Raw genomic sequence first — 23305 nt, 5'->3', positions numbered from 1 at the left:
GGAATCAGCAGCAGAAACTTTCCAGAACTTTGGAAAGTCGTGGTGTTTGTACTCTTCTCCCTCCACTCCTGATGCTGTCTGCAGGGTTTAGGTGTGATTTGCCACATGCAGAGTCAGGTCTGGTGATGTAGGTGGGCCTTTGGCTTCATCCTTGGTGAATTTAACACAGCTCCTCAGAGTGACCTTGGTCTTCCTTTATACAGTGGGAAACAGACTGCTAAAATCCTCTGGAGATTTGGGTTATGTAGTTTCTTTTATGGTTACTAGGTAGGATTTTTTTATATGTTTTAAAATTTGTGGTTTGTTAGTATTATTTTTCCTTACTTCATTTGTGCTTCTTCAGGTAACATAATTAAAAACTGAGAGATTTTGTGTGGAAAATTAACCCTGGCTGGTCTGAGATTTTATCCTTGGTGGTGTGTAAATAACACAGTAGTCGTGATGCTTAAAAGAAAATTCACGTGTAACTGATACTTCAAATCATCTGACTTGCTTAAGGGAAGAGAAATGAAGACATACCAGACATCGAGTTCAGTTCAAGTTCACTTTTACTTCTGATTTCAATCACTGACTCTAGTGAAAGCTACATGTGCACCAGTGCATCCAGGGGAGATTTATGCATGGGGTTAAATTTACAGTTTTACAGAAATTTCACAGTTGTCATTGTAAACACATCATTCCCATGCAGGGCCCTTGGAAGTTGCAGAAAGATTCATAGTTCCAGATATCATTTTAGTGACCCACAGAATGTGCCTAAGTGTTGTCCATTAGTTGATTTTAGTATGTTTTCTTTACTTATTAAGTAACAATGTAAAAAACAGTTACGGAGCATTTGCTTCTTCTTTTCTATGTATTTTTTGGTGATCTTTGTAGAATAGATTTAATACCATGAAGATAGTTGTAACGTGCTTTTGTTGTAAAATTTTAATCTTGGTTTATAATAAGAAAGGAAGTATTATATAGAAAATATTTTGGGCTGTAGCTGTGAAAGCATTTCAGAGAAGTGTTTTACTAGTTCAGATATTGCAATATAAGCATAGCTATCTGTTCAGAAATTAGTTCAGACTAATGCGAGCCAATACAGATTATTGTGAATTAAATCTTCCTTAGTGATTAACAAAAGCCAAATGTTTATAGAAAGTTAATTTGAAATAGTTACAGTTTTAAACTTCTGAAAATCACACATGATGAGGCATGGATTTTTATTTTCTGAATTTGATTTGTGAAATTCTGTATGTATCTCGGCTGTTTCCACAGTCTCATAGGGTGAAGCATCAAACACATAAAGTAATTCTGATATTTGGTGTCTTGTGATAATGCCAAGGGCTGAATAACTCTCAGCTGCCTCCTAATTCTCTGAGCAATTCAGGATACAGATAAGGCTTTAGCCTTTGTAGATATCCACCTTCTTGTGGTTACAGCGAGTATTAATGAGGCCAGAAAAGTGGGAAAAGGAGTCTTGTGAACGGACTTGAATCTGATTCTGCCTCTGATGTATCAGATTGGCAGGGGTGCCAGAGGCAGCAGCTTGAATCTATTGTCATTTTATCTGCCTTAAATACCTTCTTTTTACGTAAAGCCACCTTCCTACGCGTTTTGCACCTTCCTTTAGGCTGCCTTCAGGCCCGTCTGTATGGCAGAGCTGTTTTGTTGGTCTGTATGGCAGGGGGGAACAATTGACTTGCACTTTGTCATGACAGATTTACAGCACAGGAAGACCACTTGAAAGAATGTTTCAGACTACTTTCAAATCGAATTTTTTGTGTGTTTGATCTGGAGGAGGCAGCATGTACCATCCTGGGGTCCCAGAGAATGGAACAGGAAAGCAGGACAGACTTGTCTGTCTGAACTTTGAAGTTAAACAAGAACAAACTTTAATCATTGTTGAAATCCTGCTCCAAACACATTTTGATGTCTAGTGTCTGATATTTAAGCATGCTTTAATAGGTAGGGAAGAATACATGGGATTCACAAGGCTTGGAACAAAATACAAATTTTTAAATAAAAATCAGGATAGATAGTCATTTGTACTCTTTTCTGTTCAACTTTGTTCAGACTGCAGAGCTGCCTTCTTTTACTGACATTCCATGCCTTACAGCCTCTCCTGCAATGATTGAGTTATGTGATATGGATATTGTGGGTTGCTAGACCAGACAGAAGGAAATTGACAGACTCTGTGTTTCTTAACTAAGAAATAAAAGCTTCATTTTACTTGGATATACCATTGGTGACACTATTAATTGCAATTGCCTGGGCTCACCTTGTAATTCGACTGTTATGTTGTTATTCATAATTAGATGGTACACTTTTAAAGCAAAGGCAGTGCCTGGCACGTTAATATTACATGCCCACCACTTTTAATTTAGAAAATGAAAGAATATGGGTTGTTGTGTTTGATGTACTGTAGAAGACATAAGTATATGAAATTTGTGATATCACATATGCAGAAACCCTGGCTATATAAACAGAAGTCAGTATTTTATTCTGCAAACTAAATTTGACTTTCCTATTAATTTGTTCACTTTAGAATTATTTTGCAACTCAGCAGATTTCATTTATTAAATGGAAATAAACTAGGAACTGAAGGAAAAAAAAAATTGTCACTCACATTTCTATTTGGACTCCCCAAGCATTTCTCTTATGGCTTCATTCTGTCTCATATTTCATAGCACATTTCTGTGAAAAGTAAATGAATCACCCACATATATAAAAATATTTCATAACACAGACAGATGGGTATGGATTTATATGTACAGAAATTTACACACATATACACAACGCACATAGGTATATAAAATATGGTCTCAGAATAAGAATATATGTGTGTACAGCTATACTGAATTCTTTGTGGTATGTTGTAGAACCCTTGGGTAAGTTTTTATGGATTTGATTTATTGGCTGACTGAGTTGATTCATTATTTGTATATGAATTTTTGCTGCTGGGTGGCCATAATTTACAATTCGGGACCTAGTTAACTCTGTGGGTGCCTAGAGTTTTCTGCATGACTATCTCCAAATATTGTTTGAAGAAATAAATAAAGTGGACTTGCTTGAATGAGCAATTTACTGATGAGGAGCAAAATATGGTCAGGCAGGCAGGTCACAGAAAATAGCTTTCAAAAAGTCTTTGTAAGCCACCATCCCATCATATATTTTCTTAGCATACATACAAAAATCCATACATCTTAGAGGCAGCTGAAGATCATCTGTGAAATGCTGATCACCATCTTTTTCTCTTGTTAAATTTGGTGCTATTCTGGTATTATTCTTGCATTATCCTACTTGTAAATCTGATAGTTTTGCTGGTAGGCACAGAACAGAATTCTGAAGAGGCATGAAAAGTCAAAAAGTGCCTTGGCTTCATTTTGGTGTAAATGAAACATGACACTTACTTTCAGAATTAGACTTTAAGCTTTGACAGTTAGCAAAGCGATTTATTTTCCCATGACATAACCATCTCTACTAGAGCAGTGGAATAAAACTGTTCTCTGTACCTTGTCTACTTGGAAGAAAGGACTTCTCCTGGTATTCAGCATGGTCACAACTCTTCAGGAGGTTTGGAAGTAATGGGACACTCACTGCCTGTCACTTTTGCAAACCATTATTTCATTTGCTGCTATGAAGTCCAGCTGGTGTATTTTGAGGCAAAAATATGAAAAGAGCCAGAGCACTCAAATTAAAATGCTTTCATTAACTGTTAAGTATGCGCAGACTATGAATAGTTGTAATTTGCAAGATTTCATGTACGTCTCCAAAGGTAATTTGACTGTTTACAGCTCTAAATACTGGATATGAACTTAGTAAGACAAATTCAGCGGTGATTCTTTATGTGTTCCTACCAAATTTCACATGCATGTCTTCCATTGTGTATTTTTTACTTAAAGCCATTGGTCTGTGGTCCATAGGTATTTCTGGGATTGCCTGTTGAGAAGAAATACTGCACGTAGACAACATAAATTTTTTCATAGCTGCAGTTTTCATTTGCAGTGTCATATAAAACTGAAGGGATTGGCCAGTCTTACTGAGATGGTGGGTACCTAACTGTTGAAAATGCATTGAAGAATTTTGGTAGTTGCCCACCAGGGGAAGTTCACTTCCTTCTGGCCATCTGTGACTGCTCCAGTTACAGATGTGTAATTCCACATTCAGCAGTGGCACATTTTATTGTAGCTGTGTAATTTATCACAATTCCATGTGGAATAACCGTCATTGTAGCTAAAGTTCTAAACCCTTCTCATGTTTTAAGGAAACGAACCAACCAAACAAAAGAAACCCCTTTGCACATTCATTCAGAATTCCATGTTGTAAGCGCAGCCTCCTTCAGCATGCGTGTCACATCTTGGGAAGTCTGCTTCAACATCCATGAGGGAATGTTTCCTGTGTGTCTCCTTCTTTATCTAAATCTCAAATAACTTGCAAGAAAAGCAGCTTTCAATGACTTTTTAGTGTTTCATATGTTTCTGCTTTAATGCTTCTCTCCATCTATGCTTTGAAGAGAATCTTGTAGCAATTCCTACAAGAAATTCCTAGGATTGTTCTTGCTTAAGGTTACAATTTGTGCAAGATATGCAGTTTTGTCGTATTGTAGTGGATTTGAATGGGATTTTCCTAAGTGATGAAATAAAAGAGGAGTGCAAATGCTACTGAATGTCACTAGGATTTAGACTCTGAAGACATGCACAAAAATCACAGATTTCAGTTTACATGGGTTTGAAGTCATCAGATGAGTTGTCAAATTCTTGTGATGTAAAAATACATTTCTTTGTTCTATCCAGCATGGTCTGTATTTATGTACATTAAAGGTATATATTTCTGCATATGTATCTGGATATAAAAATACCCCAAAATGCAAGTGAAATTCATTCAAAAATTTGTTGGTTTTTTTTTTTTTTTTTTTTAAATCCTTTGCATATGTTATTTGGAAAATCAATTGCTTTCTGTGATTTAGGGAGATGTAAAACAGGAATAAATATAGATAGACTTCTAGTGTAATTTCACATTCTCTTCCCATGCTTTACCAGTTCAGGCAATCAGCAATCTAAAAATGCATATAGATTCTTGAAAAATGTGTGTTTGCAGGTCACCTTTATTTTTTCATTCCTCATGCCTCAAATCTCCACTGAAATTTCAGCATTACCAGCTTTCTGAATGATAAAGGACATATCTCTTGTGCTCTCAAGCAATGAGTGCCAAAGGCAACAGAAGGAAATTTGTATGCAACACTATCTACGCCCCACGTGCGTGTCCATTTATCTCAATAACTGACTGTCATCTTTGTGTCTGTACATCCTACAATGACAATCAGAGCCCAACGCTGCTCGAGATGTCAAATTTCCAGGGATAGATTTCTAGCTGCAGGCAACTCCAGCTAAATACCTCATATTGAGAACACTCTCCTCCTTGTCACTGACCACATTAGAGCCTTTCATCTAGCTTCATATGTGGCTTTTATTTATTGTCTACTTCCACCCATGCCTTGAACTACAGTGGTTTTCAGAAGTGATTGGGCTCTAAGCATATGTGCACTTCAAGATGTATTTTGTGTAGTTAAGGAACTTTCTTAGTATGTCAAAGTAAACATGGTACATATGCAGCTGCCTACACAAATTTTTGCTGCATTTTGGTGAACTTTGAAATTCGTTCCACCATTTGTTCAATGAAACTCTTTTAAAAGGAAGATCAGATATTTTCATATGCATTTAATGTACATTTTTATATAACATAGTAAGATTTGGAATCACAAAGGTAAGTGTGTTTTCTAATTTGGGGATTATTGGAATTTCATTATCTCCCAAAAGTTGAATTCAAAATTAGGAGCAGAATGTTATTCATTTGCCAGTAAGAATATAATTGCTTCCTCTCATCTGCTTATCAGCCTTTAAACTTATTTAAAGGTGAAGAACTAAAGAATAAAGAATTTCCTTCACTTCCTTAAGAAATGAAAACCAAAACAAACACAAAATTCATGAATAATAATGAGTACGACCAGCAGCAGGATAGCGTGCACATATTTCTTGTCAAGAAAAAGTAATTGCAGCACTTGATGTGAAAATGAGATTTATGTCTTGTGCTAATTTTTACTCTCCACCTGATTGTATCAGTACATGGGAAGGAATTGTAGTCCTTCTGGCTAACAAGCATTAAACAGGCTGGTGAGCAGCCAGCATTACATTACACAGAATGCAGAAAAAGCTAACAAGAGTCTAAATCTCAGAGATTTTAAAACACTAATGTAAAACTAAGACGAAAGCTTTTAGTGTAAGAGAATGAAATTAGGCTAATAATTTTTTTCCACTTTTTTATGTGATATGGAAAACCACAGATGGCTTGTTCTGTTTTATTATCTGTAACAAAATCCAAGCTATTATTATGAAATCTACAAATCATATTCAAATATTTTTGTTATCCTTGATTTGTCCTAGATCAGAGGAGGAAAGCTTATGATCACGTACACAAGAAAGAATGATGCTGGCAAATACGTTTGTGTTGGAACAAATATGGTTGGAGAGCGTGAAAGTGAAGTTGCAGAGCTCACTGTTTTAGGTAAGAACTTCTTTTAGACTCTACTGATGAAAATGTCCATCTTTTGCTTTTCCTAGTAAGCCTTTCTCTAAAGATTACTCTCTTCCATTTCCTTTTCAGTGCTGAGAATGTTTTTCTCGTGGTTGTGATCTAGTGAATAGAAGGAAGGTAATGGCTCTGCAGCCCACCTGGGACAATTTTTTCTACTACAAGATGCTTTTGTATTTAATTCTTAAACTGAAAATAATTCCAGTGTCCATAACTGGATCAGTATTATGAAATAACAGCAAAATAAATATTAACTAGTTTAAGAAGAAGAGGCTTAATCAAGCCAATCAATCAAATTTAAGAAGAAGAAGCTTAAGAATCAGAATTACTCGAAATTTCTGTTTGGAATAATTATCCTTTCATTTACAGGATCGTATGCTGAGTGTTGTAAAGCTACAACAGATCTGCTTGTTCAAGTGATCCTATTGATAGTCTCTCTGAGCATCCAAAAATACATTTTCATTTAAGATAGCTGAGCTTAGCTGAAAATTGCATGTTTTGTTTTTTTCCACATCAGAAGGGAAGCTGTAAGTCCAAGTGCAGTATCAATATTCCTTCAGCATAGGAGAACTTAGGTGGTTTTCCTTAAAAAATATGTCCCATTTGACTTTAAAGTAGAGGAGGCTTGAGATAACCTGGTTGTTTCTGCAAAAATATAGTGTTTTATCTTTACAGGATGACACCATCCAAGCCCTGATTCACAGCACACTGGTTTCCATCACAATGCTGCTGCAGTACCAGTAGATTGTTGGTGGATTTATTTTTGTTAAATTCATGTTTTAAGAGCTGTCTTGTCTGTCTTTGGCACTTTTATCTGTCTTCCCTACAGTGTTGAACTAGGACTCAGGCAACTTGAAGACCTGTTCACAGTTTCATGTGAAGCAGGGTTTTCCTTAATAAAACAAGGTTTTATGCCATCTTAAAATTGTTCTAACTGAATATCCAGGAAGAAAGTGGTGTGTAACCCTTTAGAGGCTTTGGTTTTGTGAAAAACACTTTTGAAGCACTAGGGGAGGAAGTTTATTGTCAAATAGACTTTCAGAACATTCAAGCAAAATCTAAACTAGAAAGTAAGTTGTAATTACATGAATAAAGTCCTTGTACCAGGCTCCTGTTTAACCATACCATTTAATAGCTCATCACTAGTCTGCTGGCAGCCAGGGAATCATGGGCTGGACTGTTTGGTAACTTAGGCTGAACTTGCTAAATACTACCCTTGCTAAAAACCTGTAAGAGGAGTGCTGTCTCATTAAGGACTTTTGGATTTGGGTTCTTTTTCCCTTTGAACTGAAGATTGATGAGAGGGAGGCTGCTTTCTCTCGTTAGGTCTCGGTTGTTTATTTTTTCTTATCAGCATTACAAGGTACAAGGAGCTATGTGCGCTATGATAGAAAAGGGTAAAATGGCTAACAAAGATCTTCTTCAAGGTCTTTTATATGTCCATTTACCCAATTAACAGATGCCAACTAAATTATTTTTCTTAGTGACCCAATGACCCAACACCTGTGTGCTGCACTGTGGCATTTTCTACCCAATCACTCACTACTACCCAAAAACCCCTAGGAGAAGAACATGAAGAAGAAAGAAGAAGGACAAGAGACAACACCCTAAATCCTCCATCTTGTCTTCTGCTCTCTAAACTACTTTAAACTCTAAACCTCAACCCATTCACCCAGTGATTCAAGAAACTTTCTAATTCACACATTTACATTTTCAATCTTTTCTACTTAACTCTACCTGTTGTCTCCATGGTGCTATGTGAAACTCAGTGCTTTTTTGGGTGTCAGAGTTAGGCATTACAGATAAAGGTATATACCTTGCATCTCTGACCCCAACAGAGTGCATTGCAGGCAGAGCTCTGTCTGGCTTTTTCTTCATCTCTTGTTCCTTTCAGACGTATTTAAGATTTTCAGCCTGGGGAAAGTAGCAAGTTGTTTTTTTTTTTTTTTCAAATGGGGCAGTCAGGCTTTGAATGTCTTACCAGCCTGTGTCTAGAAATCTTTAATACACCTTATTCTTTCAACTCAGACTTGGATACGTGTGGAAAAAGCACGAGAAATATGCTGACTTAATATATTAAACTTTTTCTACATTAATCTTCTATTTATGAGGTTTGGTTATTTAGAAGTTGAACTTTTGCTTCTAGGTCTCTGCTTTAGATCAGAGGGGGGATAGCATGTCAGAAACTGTAATACTAGAAAGTTTCAAAGTGATCCTTGCTAAGCTTTCCTTGTATGTACCAAATAATCATGTGACAAGGACAGATTCTCAAATCAGGGCTGATTTCCCTTATCCATTTCTGCATTTGAATGAGAGTGTTATAAATGGGCAGACAAAAACTCTTGGAAGTCCATTACTCTTCTTTTAGGAAAATGATCTGGAGAGCAATGTGCCTCTTGTGGGTTTTGCAGTTGGGCAGCAGTCCTGGACTTACCAGATCAGTCCTTTTTCTCTTGCATAGTTAAGTTAGATATTCTTCTCCAAACTATTCCTACTCTGAAGTTTAATCTGGATATTCTTTTCTTGCATTCAGTTTTCATATTTTCAGCACCTACAAGAAAGGGGCCAGGGTAGGGATTTGTTTATAAGAATAAAAGATAAAAAAATAAAAAGATACAAATATTTTTAATTCACAGTTAGATTTATGTCTCTAGATCTCTGTTTTATTTCTCATTTCTTGTATATGAACTCAGGCTAGAACTGGCAGCTCAAAGATCAGCTTGCTATTTCATTTAACATTATTTCCTACCATTGCCAGCAAAGTTAAGTTTTCTACAACACAAGTGTTCAGACCAACTGGTCTGGACATCCTCGAGAATAAAGGAAGCTTTTTTTTAATAAGGTTTTGTTGAGTTCACATTTCCTTTTTGAACCATTATGTTTTTGTAATATTGAATCTCTATGTCTGCAAAGCCAGAGTAATATTTAGAACTGCTTTTTTCAAACACAAATGTGAGACACGAAGAGCATGGGATTGTCTCTTTATCCTTCTGTCTGGTCATTTTGTACTCCTGTGAGAAATTTGTGGTGTATTTTCGGGTATTCACACTCCCTGATGGTGCCGATGGCTTCAGACTCTTGCAGTTCCAGGGGGATGATATTTATATCTTTAGTACATACAAGTCAAAACATGCAACTGCCTTCTCAACTCCCTTAGAGCTTTCACAGGTTTATAGACAAGAAGTTCATCTGCCTTAGGCAAAAGAACCTGCCAAACACTCTCCTATTAAACCTTCCCAGTTCTTTTATGGACATGCTGTTGTCATCTGGTGCTGCTCTTCTAGATGGGTCATTCCTGGAATATTCCAGAAATTGTTTAAAACCACTTTTATCCTTGGGAGTTTGCAAACCTCACTGAACTGCAGCCTGGCGTGGAACTATGAAAGTATGAATAGCCCAGCAACCTACAGCTTTGAATCCTGTTACAGGTAGCAAAGTGTATCAATGCCTTTCCTGAAATTCTCAGGGTTTTCCTGCGATAATAATGCAGCCTGTACTGAGATCGCCTTTTGTTACAGAAAGTTTGAGCAGAAATATGCAGCAATTAATCTGACTCTGGTGACCCAGGACCTGGATCATCCATGTCCTGCAATTTAAATCAGGGATAGCATCAGTTTTGATGAACAAAAACTACAGAGAGGACATTCTGTGGTTTTTTTGGCTTGTTTTACTTCATGTGTGCCAGTGAAAGAAAACATTGCCTTTCAAATGCAGCACTGGAAATTATTGCAAGGAATGCTTGCTGCTGCTGACACCTGTGAGCAACCTCACAGAGATCCTGTGCAAGCTGGACACAGAACTGCTGGATTAATCCTTGTTTTTCTTTCCCTTTAGAGAGACCATCTTTTGTAAAGAGACCGAGCAATTTGGCGGTGACTGTGGATGACAGCGCGGAGTTTAAATGTGAGGCAAGAGGTGACCCAGTCCCTACAGTGAGGTGGAGGAAAGATGATGGGGAGCTGCCAAAAGCAAGGTGCAGTGCTTGGAGTTCCCCTTTCTATGACATCTGGCTTGGTATATGATGGGGCTGTTCAGTGGTTGACAGCTAGCATTTCTTTGTCTTGAGTACAAAAGGCCTGATCCAATAAAACATTTCTAATTAGCAGCGTGCTCTAGTTGAATTTACAATTTATGCTGAAACTTAAGAATGGCCTGTTTCCAAGTTTTTGTTGTGACAATACATGACAAATAGAAAATAAGCAAATTCAGCCAGCAATACCAGATACAGATTAATTCTTCACCTGAAGAGTTTTTTGTGATTACTGAAAGTTTTGGAGAATGCATAACAAATAGTAAAAGAGATTGCAACTTCAGGAAGTATAAATTGGAATTGCAATTGATATCAAATGTAGTCAGGTTATGTAGAAAGCTGCTTGGTTGTACATGTTTTTGTTACTAGGTTTCCAGTGAACTTATTTTTTTCTTGTCATTGCTGTAATTCAGGCCAAAAAGTAAAGCACCTTATTAAACATAAATACATCCTGTGATGGATCAATATAGAGATAGATTCAGTACTTATTTACTTCCTTGAAATCCTAATTATCAGTTTAAAAAACTTTCAAGGGAGTGGATTGAAAGAAGAAACCGTTTAACAGTTGTCTTTGGCCAACAAATCCAGCTTCTTGATAATGTGGTCTATAGCTTTAATAAAAACTATCATTTTTAGGAGAAAAATCTACTTACCATAAATAGAAACACATGGACTACATTATACAAAAAAGAGAGAAAGGTGATGAAAGGAAAGCAATTGGTAAAAGGCCACATTGTTCTTTAGGAAGGAAAATAAAATTAAAAATAAAGGAATGAATTCTGATTTATCTTGACTTTCAAGCAATTCTGATCTTGTTGGGAACATTATTTTCTTTTAAACCATATTAATAAAATATGTCATTCAGATGGAGAATAATAAATATTATTATGTTTACTTGTTAAAAGAATTCTAACAATTCAAACATTCTGCATTAGAACTTTGTGATTGTGTGCAAATAATATCAGAATAGGTTTTCAAATACTTGGATATATTTTGGTTTTAAAACCTCATTTTACATTATCAATTTATAAGTATCTATACTTTTTTTTCCCTTATGGGAAATACAGAAACAAGAATATTTGAGAGCAAATGCCCCATATTTTTTACATTTTACAGAAATTGTAAAAACTCCTCTTATTCCTATTCATTGTTAACTACTATGTCTATTTAAAGATATGAAATCCGTGATGATCATACCTTGAAAATCAGGAAAGTTATGGCAGGAGACATGGGATCATACACTTGTGTTGCAGAAAATATGGTTGGAAAAGCTGAGGCATCAGCAACTTTAACAGTTCAAGGTAAGAATGTTTCTTTGCAAAGAATAAATTTGAATAAAGTTGTACTAGAATAAAGTTGATTTTTTTGTACTTCAACTCCAGAGATAAAAAAATGTGCAAATACAAATTTGGCTTGAGTTGTTTTCTGAGGAAGTGGAAACACTTCACGTGTAAGATTTTTTTTTAAGCAGTCTTTACAATACTGGGATGGGGAACTGAGTATGTTTTGAATTTCTGTTTTTCAAGTTCAGAATCAAGTCACTTGAAGTCTTTGTATCTGAAACACAGAAAGCAGTCAGTGTTACTAGGCTGCATTGTTTTAATTCAAAAAGAAAGAGTTGCAAGTTCAAGTATCTGCCAAGTTTTTTCAATTAAATGTAGTAGAGAAGCAGTGAATGATAAATCTGTTTGTGTGTCTTTTAATACACCAACCCAGACCACTGGAATTCCTGTTGCTTTTTCATTATAAAAGTGTATCGTAGCACTACTGTTTCTTTGTAAGATAAAAATTCAGTGGAACTCAGTGAACTAATATGTATAAAAATCCTTCACTGCCTTTATATACACAATCCAGATGTTCACTGTTCAGATAATCCCTCTCTTCCTTTCCTGGCTAGCAGACAGGCAATGATGTCATCCTGATGCTTTTTTCTGGTCACTGATGGTCCTTCTGTCCTTTTCTCTGTTCGGTGGGAATTAGTCATTATGGAGTTCTGAGGAAGTATAGGCTTAAAAGTATTTTATTTGGTAACAGACCTCTATTTTGACACATTTACTGTAACAGGAAAGGTCTTGTCCTTAAGCTGCTCTCCTTTTTCCACCAGAAACATTTGGTGTCCCTCTGTTAGCAAAGTATTGAATTCTTTTGTTGAAGCTCTCATAAAACCAAGAATTTTGAGATGTTCTGTTTTGTTCATCACCATGATGTTTATACATCAAAACTCATACCTTATGTTTTTAAAATAACCAGCTCTCATGTTCAGTGTTGTAGAATGAAGGATAAACTTGTGAGCAGCAAGCACGGTTTATTCAAAGGAAAAAGACTGAATTATTTCTTAAATGGTGATTTGTTCTGAAGGTCACATCTTAAATCAACTGTTAATCCTGTAAAATGTTACTTTTAGGAAAATTTGCTTTAATAACTGGTTGAGCAGTTACATTTCTGGAAATTAACTCTTGGTAGCCCTAATCTTTCATAGTCCTATTAAAAATATAAGCAACAACATACTTGAAATCCCATTTAGCGTAACGGTGCTAATAGATATAAAATGGCTTGTGTAGATGTTAGAAATTGAGTGAGATCTTTTTGATAATAAACTGATATTTTTAAGGAACAAGACCATAGCTGAAGTCCTGATTCATCAAGATCCTAATTTTAAAGTGCTTGTATTACACAGTAGATATTTACATTGTGGCAGCTCTGCTCTGAGGATACTGTTATGGGATAATTTGTTTCCCAGTGAGAATGGATTACCTCCTGAGCCATTTGTCTGCACTAATGTGTTTGTAGGAGGGATTGATGTGAGAAGCTGTAATGTGTAGGGACAATTTGTAGTTGGTAATGAAATAAATTATGATCAAAATCCATTTATTAGCGTATCCAAGAGACCAAGTTTTATGGGAGGGCAAAAAACACTCCCCTAGAAAATACATTTTCCATTCAGATTTTTTCACATTTTTCCTCCTTTTTCTGCCTTCTCCTCTTTTTCCCTCCTCTCCTCTTCCCTTGTTAAAACATTTTTTTTCCTTTAGGACCAGCTTTTTGACCATGTAGAAAAGTAGACTGATGTTACAGCACTAAATTAAGATTGCTCTGACTGTTTGTGGACACACAGCTCTGAATTTTTTGGTTGGTTCGTCACTTTTTTATGATTTTATGGAGGTTTTTTTCCGGGCGATTTAAGGAATGCAACTGACAACTCTTTTCTGCACTTTTGGTTATTGTCACATGATCTATTAACTGTAGAGTTTAGTAAATGTGTGTTCTGCTGTGCCAAATTGAGTTATTTTTGTTGCCTATTTGTAAACAGAGGGCTGCATTGCCAGTCACAGCCTCAGACATTACAGCTGCCACTGTGCAGGCATGTTAAATTCAGCAAAGGGCAAGGAAAGGAGGGGGTTTGGCGTGGGTTTGACTGGGTTAGGGTTATTTGTGGAGCTTTGGTTTGGGTTTTTTCCTCTTCAATATCTCAGCAACAGGCTGTGGTGTTTCTGTGGCAGAGCAGGAATATGAGAGCTGTCAGTGGTGACCCCAGACGTGTGTCCGTGTCAGGAAAGGGACAGTCCCCGTCTGTCAAGTGTCCGCACAGTGGGGCTGTGGCAGGGAGTGAAATGTGGCACACAGCAGACAGGGCTGCAAGCAGCTCTCTTCAGGGCCTCAGGGCTGGCAGCACTGAGGATTTATCTTCTTCTCCACTCATCATTTCCCCTCACACTGTGGCTGACCCGAGTGTGCTCTCTCCTGTGGAGGGTTATCTGGGGCACTGAAAGGTGGAGCGTGCAGCACCAGGGCAATTGAGATACGCAGCTGTCAGGGAGGTGTGGATGGGAGGTGGTGAACAGCTCTCCTGGGTCTCACATGGAGCTGCCCTGGATCCCACAGGACCCTTTCCTCCTGCTCAGCCCTGCCCCTGCTCCATGCATGATGCAAGCCCTGCAGGGCTCCCTGTTTTGGGAATGCTCTTGGGAATGCTGCACAGCCAGAGCCACAGCGCTGCCTCTGAGCTGGGAGCTGGCCCAGGCCACATCCCTGGACTAGGAACTGTCAGCTCAGATAGTTCAGCTCTCCCTCTCTCTGTGTAATAAACTGTTAACTGTAGAAAATACAAGAGAGGGGAGGGAATATCAGTTCCATTTTTATGTTCTTCCTGCTCACGGCACTGGCGGCGCAGATGCTGGTTATTGGAATCACTGTTCTCTTCTGTACAGGCTCCTAACTTTGGGGATCATAAGTGTTTCGTACATACAGATGTTGTATTCTTACTGTGACTTCAGCCATATTCATAAACCAGATTTGGAGTTCTGTATTGACGTAGTGAAGTTTGAACTCTTCCTTTTAGTGTTTTACTCCTGCAGCTTAGAAGCATTTCCATCCCTAAAACTGTCAAGTTATCTTATTGTCTCCTTGGAAAATTAAATAGTTAAGGAAATGTAATCCTGATGTTGTTTCCATATACCTAAAATTGGAGAGTTCGACCCTCTGTTTTCATTTTGCAGCAATGTGTACTGCATCTGTAAGGCATCCAGAGACATTGCTGGATACATGTGGAAGCGTTTCATTCAGGAGATGATTAATTATTAAATAAATACCTCAGTCAATACATAATGCCAGGAAGCAGCCCAGAGTACAATACATTATATTTTGCCAACACATGATCTTTCACAAAGGGGCTGATCTACTTCAGAAAAGGAAAAAATGGCAAAAAAAATGGCATCACTGGAACCAATGGACTTCTCTCTTGCACTAGCACTAAGCAAGCTGGATATATTTATTGAATTTATACTGTATTATGTATTTGATTGATATGCAAGATGCATTTAGTGTTTTGTATAGGTTTCTATTACGTGACTTGCTTAGTTTTATGCCACAAAGCAGGACTGCAGGAAATAAAATGTTACATATTTCATTACTACGTATATAATGGAAAACAATGTTGCTAAAACACATAAAATTACCAAAAATGCACACTTCAGAACTTCAGTACTAAAAGAGAATTAATTTTACCATTAATGCAAATGGAATTAGGGCATCTTCAAGAATCTGCAAATTCCACATTTAACCATGAAAATGCTCTCAAGCAGATCTATAAACCAGAGGTTTTACATATTCTCACCTACTTCCATTTGCTTTGCTCCCATGTGCAGTACTCAGTTTGTCTTTTCTGACATCTAATTTTACAATAGGTTTATAATTTCTGGTGAAGTGAGCTGTTCTCTCTGAAACACACAAGTGTAAGTTATGGTTCCAGTGGCAGCCCTGCTCTGCAGCTGGCCAGGAACCATCGCAGCAGTGAGCGTGTAGATGGGACTCAGCAGGAGTTAGGAGCAGCAGCTCGAGTGGCTCAGCTGACTTCAGGACTTCACAAGAGTGACACCAACACTGGCTGTAGGTGGCTGTGGTCAGTCAGCAGCAGATTGCTAGTGAACAGGAATCTTTGAGTTCTTCTTAGCCCTCGCTACCCAAGCAGTGGCTCTAGAGGAGTGTGCAGTATTGTTACAGGGCCCTGCCTAACCTGCACCTAAACCTGCTGCAGTGGTGACTGGGCTGTAAAATGTAAATTTTGCCATTCAAAGGCACTAAACCCATTTGGTGTTATCTGTTTGGCAGGAAAAAAGAAGAATTCCTATGGAAATTGTACCAGCCAGTTCATATTTTACAGTGGCATCTCTGATACCAAGCCTTTTTAGATGATGATGTCTTTAATTTTAGGGTTAACAGAGCTTGTCTGCAAGGTAGATAGAGAGTAGAACTTTTGATAAGTGACTCCTGGCTGTGATTTTGCTGTACAAATCAACTGACAAGGAATTTTAATCTGAAAAGGTGGCACAAGCCTCAGGTCTGGAATTTCCTCCTCCTTCCTCCTCCTCTTTGTGCAAGGTAGCTTCAAGGCACACAGGTAGAAGACATCTATTTGATAAGGCTTCTGGGAAGGGCTGAGAATACCACCCGGAATATAAAGGAATGGGATTTGCTCTTTCATCTGTCTGATACCACATAAATGTTTCCACTGTGTCAGGCTGCTGGTACACATTATAAGTTGGCTGTAAGTGTAACTGCATTAAGCATTAAAATAAGAAAGACAAAATTCAGAATTGTATGAGATTACAGAAATGCTGTTGACATATACAGCAATTATTATGCATTGTAGCGAACCCTTCACAGTCTCAGGGCTTTAAATTTCTCACTGGAATTTTAAAACTAGGATTTGGATTTAAGTCTGAACTTGTCTTCCTGTTCTCTCTAAATCAGTATTTATTCTTTTGAAAGAACTGATTTGATGCCATATTCTGCCTTCAGTCCCTTAAAAAAGGAAGGAAGAATAATGATTGTCCAACAAAATTCAGGATTTTTTTTAATTAGTAAACTTTTGGCAGGTTGAATGAAGGAGACCATCTCCTGTGATTTCTATAGCTTAAAGAGCCCATTTTCCCCTTAATGACTGCAGTAAACCCTGATGGCATGTCAGATTTCTATCAAGGATCTGAGGAGTTTGACTGCCACCAATTTCTGGTGAAAGAATAGAAATCTTAAAAGTTAATCAGCAGGAAATGAGAAAACTGTCTAAAGAAAAGATTAGAGCCCTGAAGGTTCTTGTCTTACTGATGCAAGTGATGAACACTAAGATTCCTGAAGCATTTCTAAAATATGGGTAAAAGAAAGAATCTGTAAGTATTTTAATAAATAACTGTTTCCATGGTTTTTAAGTGCTAAACAGATGTTGTCTTCTTTTGGTTTGGTTTGAGTTTTTACATTGAACCTCACAACACTGACAACAATATTTTACAGGAAAATAACAAATAAAAACTTCTGAGATTCCTTCCTCCAGTTTGATGCTTTGAAACAAGGACTTGAGACAGATGTTTTTAAGCATGTAGAACAGGCATTCAAATAATTGGAGAAATGTTACTACAGAAATAAGTTGAAGCTAAAGGCTTTTTACTGCTGGAAGGGATTTATTTACTGTATAGTTCTCAAAAATTTTAATCACTCAGTGCAGAGAGTTGAAGCAAGGAGGTTTGTGTAGCATACTTCAGCACTCAATTAAAAAAAAAGTAGCAAAGAAAATCTGAAGGCTCTTTTCTAGTGCCTGAAATTTCCTAAGTCCCATGGCTGTGGAAGAAGCAATTGTTTTTGTTTCAGGTTTCACTGCTACAGACTTACTGTGACTGCTGTTCTAAAGAAAATGTTTAAATAATTCATACTTTGGAATAGGCAAAGTAGAATTTTACCACAAGTTGTTGAGTTTGAAGTTTTTTTGGGTTTATGAATAAAACTAGAGTGCAAGGAATAATAATTTTAATTGATTGTTCAGCAGAAAGTACTCCTGCTATACGTTCATTCTGAAATAAACATTAGCTTTATTAAATTATGATAAACATCTGTAAAAAGGTAATACTTTATTTTTGCCTAGTTCATACCCTGTGGGTAATACAGTGATTGCATTCCAGTCCTTTACTTTTGTTAGTTTACTTGCATCAGTAACCTCTGAACTGGTCTTAAGACAAAGAACTTAAAAATGCTGAATAACAGTGCATTCAAACATTAATTTGATAAGCTGTTTTGAGTACCATTTGTTACTATGAACTGTGTTTTGTTTGAACACTAAAATGATTTGTTGCTAGGTGCTGAATAACTCAAGAACTGGTAATAATTTTACTGTCTATATATGTGGACTTGATTGCGTTGTAGGCTCAGTAGAAGAATTTTTCAGTGTAAGAAAAAGAATTCCTTGTTCGGGCTGAACTGTTAAATATAAATTACCATTTTCTGCAGGAGGTATTTGTATGCTCCTCTTCTTCCTATGACCATACACTAATTCCCAGAGTCTGGGGTGACTGTTTCTTTATCCTTTTAAGTATGAAACAGGACAAAGAAATAAAAACAAAGCTGTCTTCCACCATCAATGTCTGATGGCCCTTTCAGACTACCAGCAACTTTTGATAGCATTATCATCTTTTGACAGAGAACTGTATGAAAACTAGGCTAAGTCTCCCTGAATCTCTTCATTTTATTTTAATTTGGAAGATCATCCTTGTTTCCTAAAGCATCTTGTTCCCATTTCTGCCTCCATGACAGTAAAATCTCTTGGTACGTGGTGGATAGTCCGGTTTGCATAGAATTCTTACACACTGGGGTGTTTTTTTGCTACCTATAATTATTTTTTTTTTTTTTTAATATGCCACAGTTAGCTTCCTTACTATTATTGAAAAGTAAGTTGTGGTGTTAGTGTAGACTTGGGTTGTCTCTATGTGGGGGGTATGGCATCCCCATGAGAAAAAATCCAGGTTTCTGTTGAAATAATACATTTCAGTTGAGACTGTTCCTCACTGAGTACTACATGCCCAAATCAACATTTTTTAATGATCACAGGTTAGTGCACTGCAGAGATTTATTGTCCTTCCATTTTTAGTGTGTGTTGGTATCCGTTGATCATGGGCCTTGGCCACTTTTCACAAATTGCTTTAACTTGTTGTAAGAAGGTTGCTATGGATTTCAAGTTCTCCTTTCCAAGAAGTACTCTGTGCTATCATAAACAGCTGGGGAAAAAAAATCCCACTCAGTTTCCTCTTCAGCTCTACTATCTTCAACTATAAGTCAAAAAATGCAGTAGGAAGCTCCTAAGAATTCTTCAAATACTATCTATCTATCATAATCTTTTTGTACTTCTGCACAGTTTATTTAAAATTTGTCTTTTTTCACTCTTTTAAAAGGCTTTAGTATAAATATTTGTAGCCACGACTACTTAGACTGCAGCAGTGCCTAAAATTACATCAGTTAATTTAAAACACGGGGGAAGACAAGTCTCTGAAAAGAGAAGCCTGGGAAACAGGACTTCACAGTGTACCACATTACTCTAGTTTTTAAATAGATGGAATTAGACTCGTCATAAAAGTGCTCTCTAAATTATGTTTGGTTTATAGTGTGGTTTAGGAGGATCCAGAGCAAGGAAGGGGAAATGTGGACTAGGAGAGGATCTTCTGGAAAATCTTAAATGCCCCTCTCTCCTTCTCTGTCTTCTACCCTCCATATTTCGGATTTTTGTCACCTCAAGGCAGTAACTACAGGATTTATACACATTTTAAACTGTGTACTACGTATATTAACTTGAGAAGTACTACCTTTAAAGCTGCATTGTAAAGCTTTTTTCCACATTTTTCGGTTTTTATCATAGAAATCTTCATTGAATCCTGCAGGAGGACAGATTATGATCTATCTCAATTTTTTGCTAGTATGACTTGCAAACAAAGAGTCTGATATGAGTACATTTCACACACTGTTGTCTGCCCACAAATTTTTGCAGTGGGTTCCTTGCACATATTGACAAACACTCACTCTTGTGTACCCCTTTTCATCTTGATTTTTTAAAGGGAAAATTCCTTACCTTCTGAAAATCAGACTTTAAAATAATATAGTTACATGGCTGATACACAGCTGAAACAGAGCCAGATTTTACTGCCCAGCCTCTTGAATCAGAGTTGAAGAAGGAAACACCTCTCAGCTTAACCTAAATCTCAGAATGGCCAGAAATCCATAAGGAATCAATGCCATTTGATTCCTCTTGAAATGAGAATGGCACCCAAGCAGGAGGTTTGGTTAATGCACAGATTTTGTGGTGTTCATCAGCAGAGGGTGGAGTTTAAACCACCAAAGAAAGAAAAGAAAGAAGCTTTGAGACATTTTAATGCCAATAAGGGAAACAACAAGCTCTCAAAACAAATTGCTTGTTGCTCCCACTGCAAAGCTGGGAGAAGGCACATTCCTGCTTGTTGCAGGATGGAGAATCACTGATTTTGGATCCATGGTGCTTGAGGCTCATATCTAAAATTGTTTCTGGAGTTGGTGATGTTGAGCTGTCAGGCTGCATGTGTAATGACATCCGTGTTTAGGGGTGTTCCAAAGCCTTACCCTGGCCTGTCTGTCTCCCTGGTATGTGCAGCAGCTCCAGAAGCACATATATTTCCAAGGCTTTGTCTGTCCTGTCAGCACCAAGGAGCAACACATGCCTTTTTTCCTGGTCAGCCCACTTTCCCCTGCAGCACTCAGCTCTCCTGAGTGCACACAGGCACCAGCCCTTTTCCTGTGGGTTTCCAGTCCAGAGGCACAGGCTAAATCCAGCCTGCCAGGCATGTGCCATGTGCTGAGGATGAGAGCATATATCCTGCCCTGCATGCTCAGAGGCCAACCTGAGTGACCACCAAGTTCCCAGACTGCAGCTGTCTGGAGGCTTCCGGAGGAACTGCACAGGGACCAGTGCAGGTGGCAGCCCCTTGGTACCCTGAGAGTGGCCCTTCTGTGCAGGGCATAAAGTCCAACCAGTCTGTTTCTGTGTTATGGGTCATAATGTATGTTATGTATGGGTGTGTGCCATACCCAGCACATGTCGTGGTTTAACCCCAGCTGACAGCTAAGTACCACACAGTTCCTCAATGCCTCTCCACCAAGTGGGATGGGGAGAAGAATCAGAAAAAAAATAGCAAACAAACAAACAAAACCCAGAAACTTTTGGGTTGAGATAAGAACACTTTAATAATTGAAACAAAGTAAAATATGCTAATACTAATGACAACAAAATCAGTAATAGTAATGAAGAGAGAGAAAAAAATAAAATCCAAGTGAAAAAAGTGATGCACAGTACAATTGCTCACCACCTGCTGAAAGATGACCAACTTCCCCCTGGACAGTGATCAGCAGCTCCCACCTGGTTCTCACCAGTTTAAGTACCTGCCATCATGTTCTATAGCATACAACATCCCTTTGGACAGTTCAGGTCAGCTATCCCAGCCATGCTCCCTCCCACCTTCTTGTATCCTTCCTCACTTGGCAGAGCATGAGAAGTCCTTGACTTGGGATAAGCACTGCTCAGCAACAACCAAAACATCAGTGTGTTATCAACATTATTCTCATACTGAATCCAGCATTACATCAGCTACTAAGAAGAAAAATTAGCTTTATCCGAGCTGAAACCAGGGCAACTTGACCAGTTTTCAGTGTTCAGACAGGAGAGGGAATGTGAATCAATTGTAAACAAACAAAAAAAAAATAAATACAAATTTAAAAAAACTACAAAACTCTTTGAAAGAGTGTTGAGGAAAGCAGCACCTAATTGATACTGAGATTTTGCCCATGTTAACTTCTGTCTGGGAACCTGAAACATTTTTATGGGTTTCGCTGATTCTAAAGGTGGTCTTAATATCAGAACTATTTTTCTGACTAGTAAGTCATCTGTTTCTTTCTTAATTTTATTCTTCACATTACAATTATAGAAAATAATTAATCCTTTTTTTTTCCAATCAGATTTTTGTCTTCTTAGATTTGGTGAATTTGAAGTTGCTGTAGTCACTTGTTCCTTTAAATTAAGAAGTGCCTATCTGACAAATCAGCAGCAGTCTAAAACAGAATTTTTCCACTCATCATAAGTACAATAAACCACAATCACTCCCTTGCTGGGGGCCTGGAGTTACAAGTCATCACTTTTGATTTGAGACATCAAAAATCTCATGTAAACATTTTACCTCAGCTCTGTGGCTGTGGCGTGTTTGGCGCCAGACTGTGAGACCTTTCCTCAGACGTTTGTGCTGCACTGTGTCAAACCTGGTGCTCTGGGACCGTGTACTGTGAAAACATTCATGGTGACTAAGGGTGGCCCAGGCTGGTCTCACATGAATGTGAACTTCAGCAGAAAATCCGGCAAAATGTGAATTGTGTGTATATGTACTTAGATCTCAAGAAGTGACAGCTGAAAATAGAGAGTCCAGGGAGGATGAAAAGTGATATACCCCAGTTCTTTTGTACTGTACCTGGTGTTATTTTCATGTATTTTTCACAGGCTGAAGCCAGGAGGCAGCTGAATGGCAGCATTTATTTTTTTTTTTTTTTCAGGACAAGAGATTCAGGCTTTTGTTTATTTCTCTGTAGAAAGTGATACTTCCCACAAATGACTGCAGAGAGATGTGCATATCAAGGATATTGAGAGTTTCAGATTGCTTTGATAAGAACAAATAGCCTACAAATCACCAGATAGGAAATGGAACATGGCACATTGTCTTAAACTATCTCCTTTAATAATAGTTTTTGCAAAACACCAACATAAATATCTGGTAGTCATGTTGCAGGGAGGTATTCAATAGTCCTCATTCAGATATTTGAACATAAAAGGTATTTTATTAGATTTCAGAGTTTAGCTGGATTAGAAATCAAACACATTTTTGAATAGAAGATGTTGGCAGCTTTTTGCAGAGTTTTTGTTTGGAATTATTCAAGATTTCTTGTTCATTTGTTTTTTAAGGCATGAAAAGTCAGAGTTTGACCAGTTTGCGAAACATAATCAGACTTTTACGTTGTCTCTGCAGTGACTGTAGTACTCAAATTTTCTGTACTGATGCATTTCAGATAGAGGTCATAAACTGTGGGTTTCTCACCTGTTTATTTCATACAAAGATGACAAACAGCTAAATCTCAGCTCCCAGACAGATAACTCAGCAATCTCTGTTCTATCTCTGCTGCTAACTCTGCAGTTTCTCCCCTCTCACTGTCTAGTCTGGCTTGTTACCCAGTTCCAATGGAAATTCCAGCTTCTCACTCCACTGTCTGCTCCAGCACATCTCTGCACATACTCCTGTCCCATCTCCTACCACTTCATTTCTACAGGCACATGAAATCTCTGATATATTTCACTTGAACTGGGATTAAGATATCACAAAATTA

General features: G+C 37.6%; 1 protein-coding gene across 1 annotated transcript in view; it reads left to right on the top strand.

The window, feature by feature from the left end:
• ROBO1 (roundabout guidance receptor 1) overlaps positions 1-23305 on the top strand; it is a 293520-nt gene that overhangs the window by 202937 nt on the left and 67278 nt on the right. Inside the window, exons 4-6 of the mRNA XM_058856411.1 lie at positions 6423-6543; positions 10405-10543; positions 11774-11901. Of these exons, the coding sequence (XP_058712394.1) occupies positions 6423-6543; positions 10405-10543; positions 11774-11901 (388 nt within the window). The remainder of the gene's footprint in view (positions 1-6422; positions 6544-10404; positions 10544-11773; positions 11902-23305) is intronic.

Source organism: Poecile atricapillus, chromosome 1 (assembly GCF_030490865.1).
Source record: "Poecile atricapillus isolate bPoeAtr1 chromosome 1, bPoeAtr1.hap1, whole genome shotgun sequence".
Classification (NCBI taxonomy): Eukaryota; Metazoa; Chordata; class Aves; order Passeriformes; family Paridae; genus Poecile; species Poecile atricapillus.
Note: the sequence above shows the minus strand (reverse complement) of the source record. Positions and strands in the feature narration are given on the sequence as shown.